This window comes from Chanos chanos, chromosome 3 (genome assembly GCF_902362185.1).
Source record: "Chanos chanos chromosome 3, fChaCha1.1, whole genome shotgun sequence".
Lineage (NCBI taxonomy): Eukaryota > Metazoa > Chordata > Actinopteri > Gonorynchiformes > Chanidae > Chanos > Chanos chanos.
In genome coordinates, this window is record NC_044497.1 from 6865001 (window position 1) to 6880674 (window position 15674).

The 15674-nt window shown below is 46.0% G+C and overlaps 1 protein-coding gene across 1 annotated transcript in view; it reads right to left on the bottom strand.

The window, feature by feature from the left end:
* The window catches only part of topbp1 (DNA topoisomerase II binding protein 1), a 16040-nt gene extending 3209 nt beyond the window's left edge, over positions 1-12831 (bottom strand). The window contains exons 1-22 of the mRNA XM_030767531.1: positions 12745-12831; positions 12526-12660; positions 12140-12283; positions 11664-11845; positions 10935-11128; positions 10578-10754; positions 10038-10201; positions 9631-9794; positions 9140-9390; positions 8341-8663; positions 7716-7888; positions 7344-7549; positions 5704-6140; positions 5007-5201; positions 4305-4420; positions 3665-3788; positions 2903-3070; positions 1922-2030; positions 1558-1732; positions 1136-1365; positions 653-792; positions 68-200 (exon numbers count right to left, since the gene is read on the bottom strand). Of these exons, the coding sequence (XP_030623391.1) occupies positions 68-200; positions 653-792; positions 1136-1365; positions 1558-1732; positions 1922-2030; positions 2903-3070; positions 3665-3788; positions 4305-4420; positions 5007-5201; positions 5704-6140; positions 7344-7549; positions 7716-7888; positions 8341-8663; positions 9140-9390; positions 9631-9794; positions 10038-10201; positions 10578-10754; positions 10935-11128; positions 11664-11845; positions 12140-12283; positions 12526-12660; positions 12745-12831 (4027 nt within the window). The remainder of the gene's footprint in view (positions 1-67; positions 201-652; positions 793-1135; positions 1366-1557; positions 1733-1921; positions 2031-2902; positions 3071-3664; positions 3789-4304; positions 4421-5006; positions 5202-5703; positions 6141-7343; positions 7550-7715; positions 7889-8340; positions 8664-9139; positions 9391-9630; positions 9795-10037; positions 10202-10577; positions 10755-10934; positions 11129-11663; positions 11846-12139; positions 12284-12525; positions 12661-12744) is intronic.
* Positions 12832-15674: the final 2843 nt, after the last annotated feature.

Sequence of the window (15674 nt, forward strand, 5' to 3'; positions counted from 1 at the left end):
GAGGCGGCTCAGTAACAGGGAGATGTGTGTGGGTTTGTAGAGTGAACAGGAGGTGTGCAGCGCTCACCCAGCTGTTCTATCAGATGACTGTAGTCAATCCGCTCCTGAGGGTTCAGTGAGGAGAGCTGGAACCGAGGCGGAGGTCGATTCGCCTTCCTCTCACTCTCTTCCTCCTTTTCCTCCTCCTCCTCCTCTTCTTCCTCTTCCTCCACCTGTAGATAAAGAGCATGCTGCCAGATCTGCGTTTTGACGACTGACCCAAGGAGAGGTTTTTAATGTCTTTATTTTCTGATTTTAAAAAGCATACTTGCAGATTTTTTTTTTTTCACGTGATACCAAAACAAATGCAGTGTATGTAACATTAAAACTCAAGCTTTGTGGAAAGGGGTCAAGTATAGTTTTTATGTCTGTTTAGGAGGCTCTGTATGTGTGAGTGTGTGTGAGAGTGCGTGGGCGCGTGTATGTGTGTGCGTATATATGTATGCATGTCCATGTGTGTATATGTGCATGTGTGTTTGATTAAGTGGGTGTGTGTGAGTGTTTGTATGTATGTGTGTGACTGAACATGTGTATGGTGTGTGTGTGGTGTGTGTGTGTATGTGTGTGTGTGTATGTGTGCGTGTGTGTATGCGTATGGTGTGTATGTGGGTACCTGTGGTTGAGGTGGAGCTGCAGCTTTAGGGAGAGGGAAAGCTATACTAGGGGCTTCAGGAGTGAGGATTTTGGATTCTGAGTTGACCCTGGGCGGGGTGACCCTTTGCCCCATCTGCTCATCAATGACATCACAGGCCGCTGTGGGGTCAGGAAAGGTCAGAAGTTTAACAACTACATTATACAAATGACATGGCATACGCAATGAAAAAAAAATAAAAATCAAAAGGAGAAAAGGTTAAACTCTTACAAATTTCCAGCAGCCCAGCAAAACACAATTAAAAGTATTTTTACAAATTTTCTTAAAGATAAAAGAAAACTGGAAACTGCATTCTTTTTTACACTGTGACGTGTCACAATTTCAGACTGATCTATTTATTAAAGGCTGTACCTTTGTGCCAGGGTCTTCATCTTAGTCACAATTTAAAATAAAACTGCGGTCATGTCTTACAATGATAAAACCGTCATCTTAACATTCTCTCACCCAGTTCGACCAGTTCAGAGTCGGTCATGGAGCTGTGGGTGTGTGGGGGCTGCTCTGTGTGAGTGAGGGAGACGGGGGGGAGGGGGTCCGAGTGTTGGGAGGGGCTTCCAGGCCACTGCAGGTTATCGGCCAGTTTGGCTCTTTCCTCGCGCGCCGTCGGATCGTCCCAGACGATCTGCTCGGTCTGAGAAGCCTCCGTGTTCTGGTCCACGGGCGCCTGCCGGGACAACCTGGGAATCAGACAGAATCGGAACAGTCGTCAGGGCGACAGTGCCGCAGGCAAGCCGTCCTGATCGTCATTCTAACACAAAGGCAAGAGAACGTAAAACGGAAAATGGACTTCCAGAGGTCGAAGTGACCACGGAGTAAAACCTAAAAAGGTTCTCCGGCGAATGCAGACCCAGGGACGGTGCGTAGCTCACCGCAAAGCCTCCAGGGCACGAGTTCTGCGGCCTGATCGGCGGAGGCTGTCCAACGTGTGAGGACGCAAGTCCCGCCCCACGGAGGAGCGGCGACCGTTAGTCAACGCAGTGGCCGACATGATCTCCTGCAGCTGCCGCTGAAGACTCTCCCTCATCTCTAGAGTCTCTGTTAGATCTGAGAGAGAGAGAGAGAGAGAGAGAGAGACAGAGAGAGAGAGAGAGAGAGCGAGAGAAGAGGCAGGTGGAGGAGCAACAAAAAAAAAGAAAAGATGTCAAACAGAAGTCAGAGGAAGAAATTCAGTGAATTTGACTGAGGAATTTGACTGAGTAAAACAGCTGGTGTGAAGTGAGTAGTGGGCCTGACCTTTCCTTTCTGCAGTGGTTTGGTCCTGATCTGGTCCATCTTCATCAGGTTCTCCTACATTTGTTCTCTCAGGGGTTGAGATGTCCATGACATTGTCTTCAACAGGGAGCTTAAGGGAGAGACAAGCATTTAAGTACTTTAACCGTGCAAAGTCAATTACAGTGAACTAATGAAGTAGTAATGAAATTCATAATAGAACCCAACCGAAATAGGATTTTTCAGACCGACATCAATTTTCATATTTGATTATTTAAAAATCCGATAATGATTTAAATAATTTCCAATGCAGCGACTGTAACTACACACATGCGTGTCGCAGATATATTTACCATTGCTTCATTCTGGCAGAATAAGTTAAATGCTACAGTTTAATCTCTCATTAACATTAGCAGTCTTCCACCGATAAACATGGCATTAACCAGCTTTGTCGGTAACCTAATTTAGCAGTGGATAGCATTATATGCTGCTGTAAGCGATATTGTCAGCGCATTTTTAGAAGCGACAAGGGAGAAATGACAGGACCATTATTTGTTTACTCGCTAGAACTGCCACGCTGTTTCATAAATAAGCCTACAGCCAAGTTTGTCAACAGCATAGTCTACATAACTCAACTACCGTAATGTTAAACATAATTTTGATATTTGACTGATTGTACCGGTTTTCACATTACTGCAGCCAAACCAGGCATGGCTGACATGAACGTCATAACATGGTTGAAGGATCCATCTTCCGTCTCTTTTTTAACTGCCAATTATCAGCCGTCATAAACGCTGATACCGATTTATCTGCAATTAGCTCATATCGGCTGATAATATCGGCGCACCGATTTATCGGTCGGGCTCTAATTCTTAATAGAGAAGTCTGGCCGCATGTGGTTATATCTGTTACGCCTGACAAAGCGAAATGCCAAGTACATGTTAACTGACTAAAAACTTGTCGTTAATCTGGGGTGGAGGAAAAGAAAATCCTACTGTCTTCTACCTTCTGTTGCTCAGCTTCCTTGGCGGAGCTTCTGAGTCGGGTGCGTGGTGTGGAACGAGGGGGTGATTTCTGGGTGCTGCCCGTCACTTGGCTGAGTGTCAAGCTCATTTTGGGGTTAAAGGTGAAAGGGTATAAAGATTCAGACACGTGCTTCTGCTCCTCAGCGCACTATAAAAAAAAATTAATTTAAAAAAAAAAAAAAAAAAACACAGGAAAAATTACAGATCATTCAGAAAAAGACCACGTTTGAATTTGAATTTGTCAAGAGCGCCTGAATGGTGAGAGCAAAACCCAAAAGACATTCGATGATATTATTTAACAACAAAAAAACAACAACAACAACAACAACAACAATAATAATAACACGACTTCAGCGGTTCTACTAGCAAAGCCAACTGAAGTCACGAATCCATCAGAACCTGAGTTTGAGGAAGACGAAACTCTACTGGACCCAGCATGTATAAATGAGAACGATAATGAGACGCCGACCACAATAAAGAACGATAAGAAATGAAATCATGATATGAAATCAGAACAGAGGTAGAGATGTCACACACACAACCCTGCTAAAGACAACGGTTCAGTCAAATGCCAGCCAATTCTTAACCTTTTTTCACTAGAATCTAAATTAATCCATTTTTGTGCCTCATTTTAATAGAGAGTTTTAGCAGTCTTGAGTAGATACTAATATTTCTCTGAGATGTGAAGCTGTATCACTGAAAGCGCGTGTGAGTATTTTCCGGGCTGTCTGCGTGTACACACCGCCTGTAGCCAGTACTCAGAGACAATGTGAAGTCCTCTGTCCTTCACGGCTCTGTACTCTTTGCTGTTGTCGCCCACTTTGCCATTGTAGATATAGTGAGTTACTGAGTCGTCACAAGCCCACCTGCAGCGCAAACACACACACACACACACATGCATGCACACGCACGCACGCACACACACACACAAACACACATGCACGCACACATACATATACACACAAACACATACACACACACACACAAAAAATAACAGTAAACATCTCCTCACACTGATGAAACACACACTCAGTCTGGTCTTGCTTTACAAAAAAAGACCATCCAAAATGTAAGGCAGGTTCAAACAATAAAATGTTTACTACACTTTGGTATCACTCCTACGTACTCTTCAAGTTCAGCTTTTACAGCTGCTAAGCTTTCAATTCATACAAGTCCATTAAAGCAGTGACGTTTATGCATCTATATGTACTAACACAGGACCAAAATGTAAGAAGCTTAAAGTTGAGTTTACAATAAGAGACGCATGTATGAATTGTGTACAGATCTGTGTGTGTGTGTGTGTGTGTGTGTGTGTGTGTATGAGAGAGAGAAACAGACTGAAGAGTGGAGGGGGAGGGGGCAGAAAGCCCTGTAGTGTGTACCTGTAGTCTGCACCCAGCGAAGCCGCCACCGCGTTGAGCTCCCCCTGCTTCTTACTCAGCTTGGCACTCACGCAGACTACCACTCCATGCAACGGACCGACAGCCTCCTCCTCAGTCTACAGAACAGCCACGCAGGAGAGCAAGCAGAGACACACACACAGATACACACACACAGATACACAGACACACACACAGATACACACACAGATACACACACAGACACACACACAGACACACACACACAGATACACACACAGATACACACACAGACACACACACAGACACACACACAGACACACACACACAGATACACACACAGACACACACACACAGATACACACACAGATACACACACAGACACACACACACAGATACACAGACACACACACACAGATACACACACAGATACACACACAGACACACACACACAGATACACAGACACACACACAGACACACACACAGACACACACACAGACACACACACAGATACACACACAGATACACACACAGACACACACACACAGATACACAGACAGACACACACACACAGATACACACACACACACACACACACACACACACACAGCTGTGTATGAGCAAATAATGTGTGTTTGATTAATGTTTATGAAATGTGTAAAAACTGCTGATTAAATAAGAATTGACTGGTATATGCGTGTGCTTGTATGTGTGTGTGCGCGCACCGTGTGCTGCGGTTCTTTGTCGAGCTGAGGGCTGGCGGACAGAGCGGAGAGTGTGGCCGTGCGTCTGCGTGCGGTGTTGGCCACTCCCGCCGTCAGGTTCCTGTCGATGAGCTCAGACCAGGGCGTGGACTCCCCCTGACCCGGCTGTGCTTTGGACTCAGGGGTTTTCATCTGAGCTACAGCATCCCGCATGGCCTGACACACAGTCATTCAATGTGCCCGTCACTCGATATGCTCTGTGCTATACATCCTCTCACTCCTCATAGAATCTCTCATGCTTTTCAGGCCTTGCTCTGAGGCTTCCCTCAGGATCTCTTACAAATTACAGTCTATAAGGAACTGCATGGTATCATCTCTGTGACAACAACTAAAACTCAAAACGAAGTGACCAGCGAGCTGAACAGCTTTATATAGCGTAAAAACCGTCATTTTTTATCAAAACGAAATACTAATCAGTGCAGAACACGCATACAAGCAGAATGCTATGCATATTATTTGCTTTAATAAGGTGACATACAACAGCTGATGGGACGTAGGTAGATCAACCACAGGTTACATTAGCTCCATCATATTCGCTCGCAAAAAAACCTTGAGAACAAACGTTCTCCCTGGGAGTGGAATTAACAGATTCTTTAACAAATACCTCAGCTGTTTAAAAAATAAACCCAGTCCTGTTTTTTTGCTCTCTGGTCCTCACCTGAAGGTCAAAACAGGGTCTGAAGAGTTTACCGCGCGTAAGATAGACTGAAGGAGACTCCATCTCAAAGGGCGATTCGGTCCGCGGGGTCTTTGCGTTCTTGTCCTGGACGGGCGTGGCCGCGTCTGCAGACCCTTCGTCTCTCCTCTGGCCTTGTCTCAGTAAGGAGCGCATGGTCTTGCTCTGCAGTCGGTCAACGTCCAGAGGGCTGGGGGGCAGCATGTAGCGCACACCCATGGGGCCTTCCTCGTACTTGGGTTCGTATGTCTTGGCCTGGGCTCGTCTCAGGGCTGAGCGCATGATCCGGCTCTTCATCTGCTCGACTCTCAGAGGACTGACGGGGGACATGAACATATTCTCAGCATGGGGCTCTGGGGCTGACGCTGTGGGCATGGGGGGCTGCTGGGACCCCCCTATGATACCCTCTTCAATAGGCTCTGGAGAGACAGAGAAAGAGAGAGAGAGAGAGAGGGAGGGAGAGAGAGAGGGAGAGAGGGAGGGAGAGAGAGAGAGGGAGGGAGAGGGAGGGAGAGAGAGGGAGGGAGGGAGAGGGAGAGAGAGGGAGGGAGAGGGAGGGAGAGAGAGAGAGAGAGAGAGAGAGGGAGGGAGGGAGAGAGAGATAGAGAGGGATAGAGGGAGAGAGGGAGGGAGGGAGGGAGGGAGAGAGACGAAGTGTAAAGATGAAGCACATGAGTGAAAACATACAAAGGCATACCTGAAACTCAGCTTTAAAAAAAACGAACAACAAAACCAACAACAACCTACCAAAACGTTATATGTTTATATACTAATTAAAGGAATTAAAGTGTTAATAGCCATGTAATTAAGTGAAACAGGAAACCAATAGCTCTTTTCCACTAGGACGGTGCTGTTGCTGGTGCTGGTGCCGGTGCCAGTGCGGGCCAGTTCTGCCTTGGTTCCTTTTGAGACCTGGCCCTCATTTTCCATAGGTTCGGGAACTGAGTGTTATCTAGTGAAAGTTGGGGTAATTTCCGTGGGGAGAAAATCATGGCGGACAGAGGGCATCTGCTTTGTTGGCTTTTTATAAATTTACTTTTACACTAGGCTTCCACACAATGAAACACCTCGCGAATTTTGCCCCATCACTTTTTGCTCTGGGGGCGAAATTCACAAAAACAACAAGTCTGTCACCTAGCTCCGAAGTTCAAATGTTTAAAAGAAGGTCTACAGTGGTCTGTTTGCACAGACCAGAGCCGTTGAGAGAGTTTTTTCCTACCGCCCTGGCTCCGACTACGTTCATGTAACACGTAAACAACAACCCGTGTTGATGTAGACACAAATTGTTGCCCATACATCTTTTAATCATATACATATTTTCATGCTACATGTAGCCTTTAGCCTCCGGCATCTTGGTCAGACTTTTTTTTGTCACTTCCGCCTCTCTAGAGAATGTCACACACCAAACACATCAGACGCTGAGCTGATTGGTTTGTGCGTGGTTGTCATTCGCATAGCCACTGATGTCAGCGGTTTCAACTTTTGGGACCAGCAATTTTTTTCAGCAGAAAAGTACAGCCCCGGTGCTAGATTAGGCATCAGTGGAAAAGGGGCATAAATAATGTTGGGATCTGTCTGAAGCTGGTGAAAACAGAAGCTTTAGTTAATATTTGACCTCTGACCTGGCGGCACGTTGACCAGGTATCGCTTCTCGTCAGCGCGTTTGCCCGTCTGGGCAGAGTCCAGGATCCAACGCAAAGTGACCGCGGGCAAAGCCCACTTCTGCGCCGCCTGGTACTTGGTGCCATCCGGGGTCTGGAGAACCAAGTGGGTACTGGCCAACATTCCCTTACGCTGGTTGGCTGTACGCACAAAGTAGTCCTGCACACTGCACAGTGAGAGGGAGAGGAGATCGGTAAGTAGTAACACACAGACCACTAAAGGGGTAGATCAAAGGGAATTAAGCATGTTACCGCATAGTGCTAAAATAGCCAAACACATGTAAGTGTGCACGGGAGGATATATGTGGGTGTGTGTGTGTGAGAGAGCTTCACCTTGCGCCCAGGTGTTTGGCCAGTTGTATGAGGGACTCTCTCTCGGCTCCGGTGAACTGACTGACTGAGAGCACGCAGCCTGAGAGAGGAGAGCAGCCTTCCCTCACTGCCACCGGAGTGAAAAAAGGATGGGAGACCAGACTCAGAAGACACTGCTGCTCCACACACATGGCCTAAACACACACACACACACACACACACACACACACATTAAAACAGCTTATTACATACTACTACTCCACACACATGGCCTAAACACACACACACACACACACACACACACACACACACACACACACATTAAAACAGCTTATTACACACTGCTGTTCCACACACATATCCTAAACACACACACACACACATTAAAACAGCTTAATACACACTTTTTCTTCACACATATGCCTGAAACACACACACACATTAAAACAGCTTACATACGGTTGCTCCACACACATGGCCTAAACACACACACACACACACACACACGCTCAGACACGCTCACTAACACTGCACACGTTCCAGCAGAGACCTCAGATACGTGTCAAATCTTTAGGGACACCTGTGAAGATATTCAGTTATGTACAGCCACACCCGTTCTTGTCATCACCCTCTCTCTCTCTCTTACCAGCCAAGTATCCGTGGCAACCTCGCTCACGGTAGCTTCAACCTCACAGCCCAGAAGTGGAACAATGGCGTAATCTGCCACAGCCCTGGACCGGCCGCTCAGGATCTTCCCAGAGTTGTCCGTCACCAGCGTAGAGAGATGGGCCTCTGCCTCGGATCCGAAACCCACCAGGAGGAACCGTTTCCCAGAAAACAGGCCCACCCCAGAGGCCTCCTGCAACGTGGTCTCTTGTTCTGGGGCTGCTACCGGTACCACCGGACCCGGTTCTGGTTCCGCGGCACTCTGCCTCCTACTGGTGCTGTCAGAGACCTGAGGCATCTCCACTACAGAAAGGAACAGAACAGGTGGGAAATTACGCTTTTATGTTTCACTAAACAAATACGTCTGGGTTCATGTGATGGCTCACACCTGTCTTTAAAAAGTTTGTTATTTGTTTGACCAAGATCCTTTCCCTGTTCACAACTATCATTTTCTAAATAAACCACTTCATACCCATTTAGACTTTTAAAGATTCCACTAGGAAGTTTCAGTTAGTGTCATTTCCCCAAAACGAAATCCAACTTTCACGCTACTATTCAACAATAACCTCTCACACATGTGTTTCCCCATAGAGAACAAAAAAAAAAAAAAAAGACAGATCAGAGATCATATCCATCATACATCCCAGAGTGCTGATCTGGGACCAGTGTTTTTGGATAATCCTAGTAAATACAGTTATACAGACGACAGGATTCTGATACTACGTCAGCACCCTTACTCTAAGCTGCTGAACACCCACAAGACCGGATCTCTCACTCACCCACAGTCTGGTCTGTCTCCATGTACTGAGACAGCAGGTCTTCCTCTTCTTTCCTGTGTGTGGTGGGGCCTGGGTCTGGAGCTGGGGCGGCAGAGGGTTTAGCGGGGCGAGGGGCAGCCGTGCGGGGGGGTGGGAGGTCGAGGGTCGCTGGAGCGGGAGGAAGGAAAGAGGGGTGGAAGTAGCCCTCCTCTGGGAGATGAGAACCCCTGGAGAACGTATCCAACAGCCACTGCACTGTCACTATATGAGGCCTGGGAAGAACACACGCGCACACACGCACACACACGCACACACACACACAAACAAACACAAACATTTGGTCACAGGTCAACTGATTCACAAGACAGTGAAAATTTTGCTGTGTGTTCACACCCATTCAAACGACCGAGGCTGTGTGGCCCTGAATTCATACACTAACGCTTGACTAACGGAGGACCACCCCGATCTCCCATTTTTAAAACTGCGTCCAGTGTACAGTGAAGCAGACAGACCTGTGCGTGGCTTTGTTCAGAAAGTCCTGGATGTCCTGGACGGCGTCTCCCATGACGACGTGCGTGAGCTCCTCGCTGGGCTGGTTAAAGTGGAGACCTCCGGCGCTGTTCACCAGGCGACGCAGCCTCTCCAGCCTTTTCCCCGTCACGCCACACAGGTACAGCTGCAGACAGGCCCACAGGGCAAAAAGGAATCATCTCTGATTGGTGCAGAGCGGCAAGGCTCACTTCACTCCAGTCTGATTCAATTCAGTGTGACTCACTTCGATTCCGTTTTACACAATGTAATAAAATTCAGTTTGGCTGCACTGTGACATGGCAATGCTGACAAGCAGCGTACGCGCAAAGAGTTTGGGAAGGACTGTACACAACATTCCTGGGTCATTTATGAGAGGCACTGCGCTGACCTTACAGCCGTCCAGCAAGTCATCGGCTGGGCAGACCGTGATGTCAAACGTGTCGATCGGATCAGGTGTTTCTAACCGACTGATGGTTGCTGTGGTGACGGCTGTGTCGTTGACCGTTGCGCTGACATTGGAGATGTGGCTTAGTCCAAGCAGTGAAGGACCATCTGTATAATAATAATAATAATAATAATAATATAAAAACAAATAAAAACAAACAAAGTTATTACAGTACAACTACATGCCTGTGTCATATCTAAGCTAAGAGGCCACATACAGCTCTGTTCAATTTTAATCGACAATTCAAAACACTTGAAAATGATCACAGTCAAATCGCCATATGACAGGTCAACTTGGGCACTCTTTCACCTTGGTTTTTGTTGTTGTTGTTATGCTGAACATTCTTCAGACTAAGCACTGTTTTAGCTTTTAGCTGCCCAAAGATAGACTACTGAAAAAAAAAAAAAAAAATCAACATTTCTTTCTAGATCCTAACCAAACAACCGTCTTCTCAGAGTCTCCAGTGCACGGCTGTGCCCTTACCCTCTTTACTGTTGGTGCCGGTTGGGGTGGAAGTGGTCGGGCGTCCTGTCTTCTTGGCCCCTCTGCCCACCTGATAACGGCTCTCGTCCTGACAGTAGCCCTTCTCAATACTGTCAAACAGCCAGTGTATCGATATACAATATACATTCCACTTACGGGCACATTCATACTTCTGACCTGTCGTCACAGACCATCACAGACAGAGAGAGAGAGAGAGAGAGAGAGATGACAGGTGTTTCCACAAACTGGATTTAAATGCCTAGAGCATCAGTCAAAACGCTGACAGATGTGTCTGTCCATTCCATGCTTTGTCTTTGTTAGGGGAGAGAAGCAGGCAGATGGGCGGATGATTCATACCAGTAGGCTCACTGACGATGAGGTGAGTACACTCGTCCATCTTCAGCTGACCCGTGTACTTTCCTCCGTGTTGCTCACACAGTCTCTGCACCTCTTGTCTCTCTGCTGTGGAGAGACCCGTTACACAGACGGTACAGCCTTTGAACACAGGACACAGGTAATCCTCCATGTTCAGATCAGTGTGTTGGAACGGACTAAAGGGGGAAAAAAAAAAAAAAGAGAGAGAGACGGGGGAGACCGGTAAACGACCACGTATATAACGACCCACAAGTGGTAGAACGAGGACTGATGTCATTGTCCTTGCCATAACTGGAGGCACCGAGTGGACATTTTAAACACAACACACTGTTTCATCCCTGTAACTATGACGACAAGAGCACCGCTAACTCTTTAACAGAGAAGATGATAAAAGGAATGAAATGTGAGGTGACGGACAGGAGTGGAGGAAAAGAAATTTCACTATTTGTCCATATTACACACGCACACTTAAACCAGATTGTCATAGTGGAGGAAGACGATATAATAACCCAGAAGAGGAACGGGACTCAGTTAGGACTTAATGTGCAATGAATAAAAGAGAAGATGTCAATGAATATTCTATATGTGAAAGTCACTTCTTTGATCCCTCTGTACAAACATAATGGTGTTAACATTCAAACTTGACACTCATGTTAATAAGAGACGTGTTACACAGTCACGCTTATGTTGTTAAAGAGGAGACAGCATTACCCATCCTGAGACTTTTCCCAGCATGCTCTGACCCAGGTGGGCAGCAGGATGGGCTTCCCCATGCTGGCAGCCACCAGGTACTTCTTACTGCCCACCTCACCTGCCACCAGGTGAGTGACAGATATGTTGAGATCACGATAGACCCTTCCTCCCATTCGCAGTACCAGCTCCATCACATCTGCCTGCGTCACACACACACACACACACAAACACACACAAACACACACAAACAAACACAAACAAACACACACACACACACACACATTCACATACATGCTTCAGTTAGATGAACACCAAGGCAAGACACATTGAGAGAACACACGGTTTCGTTGCTGCCATTTCATCACTGGTAATGCCGTATGACAACATCGCATAAATACATACAAACGTGCATGTGCGCGCGCGTGCGCGCACACACACACACACACACACACACACACACACACACACACAGGGTTTTAGTCCTTGTGGCTCACCCGCTCCTCCTTGTCCAGGCTGGTGCAGGTGACAGTGACTCCAGCCATGGCCATATTGTAGACAGGTGTTTCTGCCTTGGGAACACACCGCTGCTGTTCCAGACAGAACAGCACGACCTGTGGACTCACGATCCGACAACCCAGCTGTAAAGCGGTAGGAGAGAGGACGTGTGTCATAACTGGGGGGTGGAATGAATGGACAGTTTAAGGCGCAACACACTGTTTCATCCCTGTAACCATGACAACAAGAGTGCTGTTTGGCCTTCAGCAGAGAAGACAATAGGGTGATGAAATGTGAAGTGATAGACAGGAACGGTTGAAGAGAGATTTCAAAGATGAGCTGGTGAATGAGTGTTTTGACGTGCGTGTCTGGAGAAAGCACCCACCTCCTTGCAGTGCCTGAAAGCAGCGCTTGTGAAGTCACTGAACACGTACAGAGCCTTCTCTTTGTGTTGCTGTCGCAACGCCATGTCTTCGCTAATTGTTTGCACGTACTTCTCTGACTGTAGCTCCACAATGGCCTACGCCAAATGACAAATATCATTAGCAGCTGTGAACAGGAATGTCATGTAGTAGATATGAGCGGAATATGTTTATGCAGCTACCTCGTAAGCCTTGGCTGCAAGCTGACTTCTCTCTCCATTTCGCTCCACAAATTTCACTACATACGTTTCTCCGCTCCCGTCCGACATAGTAATATCAACCTTGGACAGAGAAACAAAGATTAAATAAGCAGGCAGCGCTAGGTGGACATGATTCAAATCACGGTAGAGAACAGGTAAGACCTAAAACACACGTCGGGAACTGACATGACGCCATTCGCCAAGGTTAAACTATTAGCCAATTCACTGCTAACTCTCTCTGATAAGTTAATTAACTAGCTGTCTAATTCACTATTCGGTGCCCCGTGACAAGCGCACAGATATCTTGAAGTCGATGTAAACAGAGCTGACTACAATACGCTGAACAGTGCTCGTTCAAGACTGGTAGCGTTGAGCTATGTTCTGACAGGACAGTAAGGCAAAGTTCCTACCGGAGGAGTTTGTAATCGCTGTCCAAATATGTTCAATTCGCGCAATTTTCAAACGTTTCGGCTTCAACACGGCGCTCGTGCTGTTAGCCTAGCTGTCCCAACTAGACTCAAAGTTAAGAGACCGAGTCTCGAACAAGCATTACCTTAACCACGACAATTTATCATTTAGTATAAAACAGAATATCCGACAGTGCCAAAACATCGGAAGATGGCTGTGTCAATATTACCAGATTTTTCTTACTTGTCAATAAGATTACCCTACAAAGAGGGGAGACTTCTTTTCATAATATTTCGCGCCACCCTATTCGCGTAACGGCACAACACGGAACTATTTAATGTCTAGAACGGGGATACGTCTAGAAAAGGGCTCTCATCCATTCTATTCACTTCCGTTGTCGGACACCGGCAGCCCGTACATATGGCGGTTGTGGCCCGGAAATGCTTCTTGCTCCTTTGATCCCATTCAAATCTCCTTGGTTCTTTTTCTGTGCAGGTTCTCCGTCAAATCCAAAGATAGGCTATTCTAAAGCACTGTTTATTCATACTTCTTCATTCTCCTGTTGGAAATAAATAACGTAAAGCATTACCCCACGAACACACTGCACGCTAGAGTGTTCGTTCACGAGCTTCCAGTTTGCTATTTCTTCACCAAAAAGATGCACTGTAGCATTTTGTTTGCGTGCGTGTGTGTGGTGTCTATCACATGTCATATACAGTATGTGTGGATTGACATCCCCAGTGCCTCGAGGCCTTAATTTGGATGATAAAAAGTTGGCAGCCCTAGCCCCAACAGTAGGCAAGTTTCAGTTGTAACAATTACAGCAAATGCTGCTTGTTATAATCTTACAGATTAGTTTTCTAGCTCTATGGTCAACAACGAGGAGAAATGGACATATAAAGTATCCAATGCTCTAACAAATACTTAAATATTTCAAAGAAAACGTGCGTGCGTGTGTGTGTGTGTTTTACAGGAGGAGGATTATGAGTGCAGTAGCGGCTCTATTCTGGACACTGCTGTACATCTCCTCCCTGTAGTGGAAACTGCTGCTCTGCACTGGCTCCATCCCTGAAGAATAGCTGTTTACAGCGGTGTATTTATTTTAGAAAGCAGGAGACAGATGAGGCTGGAGTGAGAATGTTGAAAGGGTGTAAGAGAACGCTCTTTGACAAACAACAACAAAAACAACTAAACAAAAAAAAAAAAAACTCAATGAAAACAATCAAAAGCATGATCGAACAGTTAGAGAGATCGACTTTGGTACAAATACTGGGCTTCAAAATATAGTGTGCATACATGATGAGACACTGTGACATTTGAAATCAGTTGTTGTTCAGTTGTGTTTTAACAGTGGTGGATGCATTGCTGCCACTGCCTCCATTTAGCAATGTTGTCCTCTTATCGGGAGCACTTTCCCTTAATGGAGTCTTGGTACTTACTAGTAGCGAGTGTACCAAAGAACCAGACTGGACCTCACAATGACACAGAATATGGACAAGTCACCTCCGTTTGCACGTGATGTTTTCTCCGTTTTCTCTGAAATGCGGTTCAAGAAATTACAAAGCTATGTTTATCTTTCATTAGGTTTAACTTAATTGAACTAGGTTGATAAGTATGGAAATGAATACTTACTCTTTCGTAAATAACTGATTTGTATAAAACGATGGTCAAAGACTGCACTACTATTTTGGATCCAGAAGATGGCGCCCAAACTCTGTGCATCATATCTTGTATTTAAGAGTTTGAAATACATGTACAGTTGAACGTGAGATCGGAGCACACTGAATACCCAGACGCATGTGAACTTACGTGGGTCCACATGACTGATGTTACACAGATCAGGACAAATTGTTCTTTCAAATCTGCCACTGACTTTCTCTCTCTCTCTCACTCTCACTCTCTCTCTTTCTCTCTCTCTCTCTCGTAAACCCAAGCGTAGTGTTTCATGGTCACTGGCTTTGTTTAGCTATAATACTCTGACATACAACTAGTCATTTGAAGGGAGGTATGAATTTTTATGCCTTTGAATATAGGCAAAGAAGTGATACTATAACAGAGGTAAGAGAGTTTGTTACTTCTCTTGACCTGTCATCTATATGAGTGTGTGTGTTAGTGATTCAGTCCCTACATGTATCACTTATATGACCCTGAAAGGACATCTCCATTTTACTGCAGGATGTTGTCTTCTTCTTCTCCTCTGTGATAAACACCCTGATCAGTCAGGCTGTAGTTTTATCTGGCTCTGGAGCTGTCCTAATGTTATTTTTTTTTCATGTGTTTTTAATGTGGACCTGTGTGACCCACATAGTCATAACTGTGTTATTAGACACACAGAGAACACAACCTCTGTCTCCTTCAGTCCCCGGCTTGGTAACTCATAGCAACAGGAATACCACATCTGCCTGCCTCTCTCTCGTCTGATTGGCTGACGCTGTTGAAGAGGTGATTATGACTTCTTATGATGGTTTAAATAGTCTTGTCTCTGCTTGCTGGTGTCATGGGTG